The 5,000-nt window shown below is 33.6% G+C and overlaps 2 protein-coding genes across 3 annotated transcripts in view; one reads left to right on the forward strand and one right to left on the reverse strand.

Annotated features, from left to right (window-relative positions):
- The window catches only part of LOC113806126 (isoaspartyl peptidase/L-asparaginase), a 9,277-nt gene extending 4,686 nt beyond the window's left edge, over positions 1–4,591 (reverse strand). The window contains exons 1-5 of one of the 2 annotated variants that reach the window (XM_027357241.2): positions 4,179–4,591; positions 2,382–2,528; positions 1,114–1,195; positions 727–891; positions 389–530 (exon numbers count right to left, since the gene is read on the reverse strand). In XM_027357241.2, coding sequence (XP_027213042.2) covers positions 389–530; positions 727–891; positions 1,114–1,195; positions 2,382–2,489 — 497 coding nt within the window. In that variant the 5' untranslated portion in view covers positions 2,490–2,528; positions 4,179–4,591. The other variant, XM_027357242.2, reaches the window with a different exon arrangement.
- A 323-nt stretch (positions 4,592–4,914) lies between these two features.
- Positions 4,915–5,000, forward strand: part of LOC113806125 (18S rRNA aminocarboxypropyltransferase) — a 15,858-nt gene continuing 15,772 nt past the window's right edge. The window contains exon 1 of the mRNA XM_070145367.1: positions 4,915–5,000. This exon is cut by the window's right edge and continues 41 nt beyond it. The gene's annotated coding sequence lies outside the window, so the exon portion shown is untranslated.

Raw genomic sequence — 5,000 nt, forward strand, 5'->3', positions numbered from 1 at the left:
ATGGAAAGGATATTGGGAACAAGAAATGGCATCATGAACCAGTAAAAGTATATAGAATCATTAAATGTCCAAACTGCTTAAATTTCTAATTTCAATATTTTGCTTTCTTTGAAATTATCCCTTTATTTTACATCAAAGGTTTGTGCATCTTTATGCAGATTCTATGCAATGTCCAGTCAGTTAAATTGTAAATTCTAAAAAAGTAGAAAGTATACATTATTCACTTCCCATAGCATTAAAGCATTAAAGCATTAAAGGGTAGCTTGCCCAGGCACAATGTACTTTGTAATTCTAAAGGCTCTGTATTCATACTTTTTTGTTAAACTTTGACCTGCCAGTAAAAGATATGATTTTTTATATTTCTTCTTAACCTAAAAAGATTTCTTACTCAGTCTTATTAAAGAGGCAGTAGACAGTATTGGTGTACTTCTTATACTCTGCTAATTCTTCCTTGGCATAAGGGGTGATGAGCAATTCTTTGTCGACTTCATTAATGCCATATTGCGAGGCAAATTTATTGGCTCCTTCTCCTAATGAAAACATTTTATAAATTAGAGGAAAATACTTTCATTCAACACTTTATCTGAAAGTTCTAAAACTTTTACAAAAAGGTACTACTCTTAAAGATTATTTCAATGCCTTATACATTTGAATCATATCTACATGTGATGCAGTGATACAAAACATACTGGCAGACAAATCATGTTAGAAAACATTCCTACTTGCCTGCTAACATTACATGAGGAGTTTTCTCCATGATGAGGCGAGCAACTTTTACAGGGTTTGGAATGTTTCTTATTGCAGCCACTGCTCCTGCCTCCATGGTTGCACCATTCATGATAATGGCATCCATTTCCACCTGTTCGTCAAATGTGAGAACAGAGCCAGTTCCTAAAAAAAAATAAATATATAAATATAAATGTAAATATGTACACACACACACACAAACACAAACACACACACACACACACACACACACACACACACACACACACACACACACACACACACACACACACACACACACACACACACACACACACACACACACACACACACACACACAAAAATTCACATGCACACGCACACGCACACACATGATCTTGCACTCACCTGCATCAAAGACTGGGTTATCTTCAAGAGAAATTACCGCAGCTTCTGCTACATCAACAACTGAACCACCCTCCTGGAGGACCTAGTGATGACAAAAGAATTAGTGATAACTATTTTTACATTATCTAAAAAATAGTTTAAATTACACAATTTTTCATATTTTTCTGTTAAGGATGCCTGGGCCATCCTATCCAAAACTAAAGTGATATAGCTATCATCTCTAAAAATAGCCTATATCATCATCAATATGCTGTTGAGAAAAGGTTAGAAAAGCTGCAACTTAACAATTTTTGGTAAGTTTTACTCTTTATAATCAGTTTTCATTCCTCTAAAAAAAATTATCATAAACTTCTAACTTTCTTCATTCATCTCAAAGAAAAAAAAAATCTTTTATATAAAAAAACTGATCATGCAAAAGAGGCCAAATCAGTATTGTAGTGTCTAAGAATTGCTGAATAATACAACAGACCAAAACAGGAACCACAACCTTTGTTGGTGTGTTCTTAGTAGTATGAGGACAAATATCAACCATGTGAACTGGTGATACTGTGTCTGGTTTCTTGCCATATCTTTGACATTTATAAACAGACTGAAAGTAAACAGTACCATGCAAACAAAGGACTACGGATGTAACAAAGCCCCTAAAATCTCCTTTTATCTTTATACCAAATTTTTGCAACATCAGCTAATGAGGAACTGATTTTTTTTCTTTGTAAAAAAAGAAAAAAAAAATCAAATTCATCTTCCACATCCATTGTTATGCATCCATCTTAATATCATCTAAAATTCTTTAATATATTATGTACACACATTACTCACAAAATAACAGAAATCTAAAAAAAAGAAAAGAAAAAAAAAAGAAAGAAAGAAAAAAAAAAAAACTCATGTTACTGTTGCTGTTAAAAACAACTGAGTCTTTTAAACTATCTGAGACCTTTACACATTGTGTAATGAGTCCATCTCAGTTTGATTAATATCATTACATGGATATTATTGCAAACCTAAAATAGTTTTTTTAATTTCAGTTTACAAATTACTTATGCAAAAGAAAAATTATTAAGCTGTAAAACCAATCTGATACTACAAAGCAAGGCTAATAATAAGAGTGACCACTGAAGTAATTACCAGAACTTCTGAATTCACTCCTTATGATCAGCAAAATATTTCCCAATAGAAAATCTATTTAATTTAAATCTGTGCAGCATATGAATAACACATACATCATTCAAGTAGAATATTAAAGTTTCATAAAGATGAATGTGTCTCACCTTATAGCCACGAAGAGCAGCAGTCTTGACCCCAGCAATACTTCTATCCCACAGTATTTCAGGTACAGCCCAAGCTCCCCCATGAACAATTACAACTGGTTCAACCATAATGATGATATTGTTTTAGTACTAATTTCTGAGGAGTTCCTGCAAAATAAAGATTACATAATCAATAATCTAAAAAATTATGTATAATGCATGAATACAATACTGCATCTCATGGTAAATTATTGCAGCTTGTATTCATATCATTATGCTATCTCTTTACGAGACACGACAAAGTAAACCATAAGACTAAATAAATCATGTAAATCAAAGAACTTACATGGAGCTTGTTATTAAGCTAAAATCATGTAGTAGTCTATTGTTGGGATTGTCCAGAGATAAATCCATCTGAATTTAGGTGGCCTCTTGCATTTGCCTTTGTCTGTAATACATATGTCTTGGTATGTCTCAAGGGGGGATTTCAGGGTATGCAGTCCCCCTGATTATGGTGTTCAATGTATGGAAGGAAGTTTATGGAAGGAATTACTGTTGGGGCCACAGAAGCTTTTTGTTGAGGATATATAAATACCTTTCTTTATTTTACTACAATTAAAAAAAACAAGCTGAGTGTATTAAAAAAGAAGGTCACCATCAGCAATAATTTCTTCAATCTGGGAGTCAATGACTGCAGATGGCCTTCAGTTTTATAAAAGCTACTCAAGTTACCAGGTAGCTAATGCTAGAAACTAAAATTCATACTATTTAAAATGTACTAAATGTGTACTGTTGGAAGACCTCAACTCCTATTATAACAACTGTATATAAGTAACTAGTGTGAATTTCTGCAAATCTTTGACTGGAGTCACAATTTCCCCATGCCATTTACCCTTGCTGAAAAATTATCACTAGCCTACCAGTAGGTCAACACAGTGAAATCATTCTTAGTGCATGTAATGAGTGCCATCAAAAAAAGACCAAGCGTATTCCCAAGGATATACAGTTGTTTATCCTTTTTGCCTTAAAATGTTATACTCTGGTAAGGCTATAAGAATCAAAGTTCATGTTTTGCGTTCACCTCCCACTAATCCCAACAACACCCGCCAAAAAAATTCATCCTCCTTAATAAATTTCATTATACCCTCCAAAATATGATTTGATGACTTTGAAAACCTTTTCTCTTGTTATGCTTTTACTAGTAAATATGAATGAAAAATATCACGATTACCCACAAGAACTAAGATGATTTGATAACTTTGAAAAGTTGTTGTTCTCTTCTTTAAATGGTTGTACAAATAGATAATGAATAATGAAAAGTAGCCTCATCAGTTTTCACTTTTGCCCGGATGCAAAACAGGAACCTTCATTCTTGTGGCCTAATGTTTGGTACTCCAAAATGTGGCATCTATCTCTAACAAAGTGTTCAGGTAATTTATGGAATAGAAATCACTTCACAACTGGCAAACAAAAGCATATATGAAAGTGATTATCAATTAATTCTGTGACATTTCTATTGCAAAATAGAAATGTCATTACATTAAGAAATTAAAATCCAATCTTGCTGCTGGATATTTGGCCTTCACTGGTGTGCAAACTATTCCTATTACCTACACGTCCAGTCAAACTAAAGCACTTATTCATTTTGCAATGAAACTATGCATTGTACAATGCAACTATAATAAGGCAAACATCCACAAATACCCCATTCTTCTTACTATATCTTTTAGCACCTCTCGCCTCCTACAACACAGAGACAAATGAGGCACTCATAAGTTCAGACTACATCATTTAGTGATCTCTGATAAACATGCTCACCTTGAGGATTGGGTTGAAAAAAAATTCTAGCACTGCTTCTGAAGATTATCTATCTCTGCTTGGGTTTGCTGTATCTTCCTCTGCAATCTCTCTCTCCTTCTTCTCAGCCACTCGATCTTAAACGACTTGAACTTGTAACCGAAAAAGAAGCCTAAGGACAGTGCCAATCCTAAAAGAGCTGCTAAGGACTTTTTCGAAAGAGTGATGTCTTGGTGAGCCATGGTTTCGTCTACTCAAGGTCGCCGAGGAGCAGGATACATTGGACACTTTTTAACCTTGCCGGGGAGAACGTCTGCTTCTCATTCGTAAACAATAATCAGCTGTTCAAGAGGTTTCGTTCACATAAACACATGCACGGATACATGAATCCGGTGTGGTAGCAAATAGAATGGGATCGCTTATAAATTATTTGGTAATTTTTGTGGAATAGTTTCTTTTGTATTGTGTAGATTAGTGGGATAAATTACTAATTACTGACCACTCGGCTTTCTAAAAAAATCTTTGACTTGAAAATGTTATCTGATAAGTTTAAGATACCACTCTAGTAGATGAAAATTTGATCATTGGTTTAAAAATATGATCATTGTTATCAGTATTTTTTTACCCTAATATATAAATCCCTGTCGGTTCTACAGCCTGTACCTTTCTACTTTTTTATTTTTTGTATATATATACCCGTGTTCTATGATATACCTCTAAATTATTTTCTATATGAGTTATCTAATGAGTTATTGTATAACTTCTAGCCTTATGCGAGAATCATGTAATTGTTGTGAGAATACATATATGATAATGAAGAAGGAAAGAAAACATTCCTTTAGG

Source organism: Penaeus vannamei, chromosome 33 (assembly GCF_042767895.1).
Source record: "Penaeus vannamei isolate JL-2024 chromosome 33, ASM4276789v1, whole genome shotgun sequence".
Lineage (NCBI taxonomy): Eukaryota > Metazoa > Arthropoda > Malacostraca > Decapoda > Penaeidae > Penaeus > Penaeus vannamei.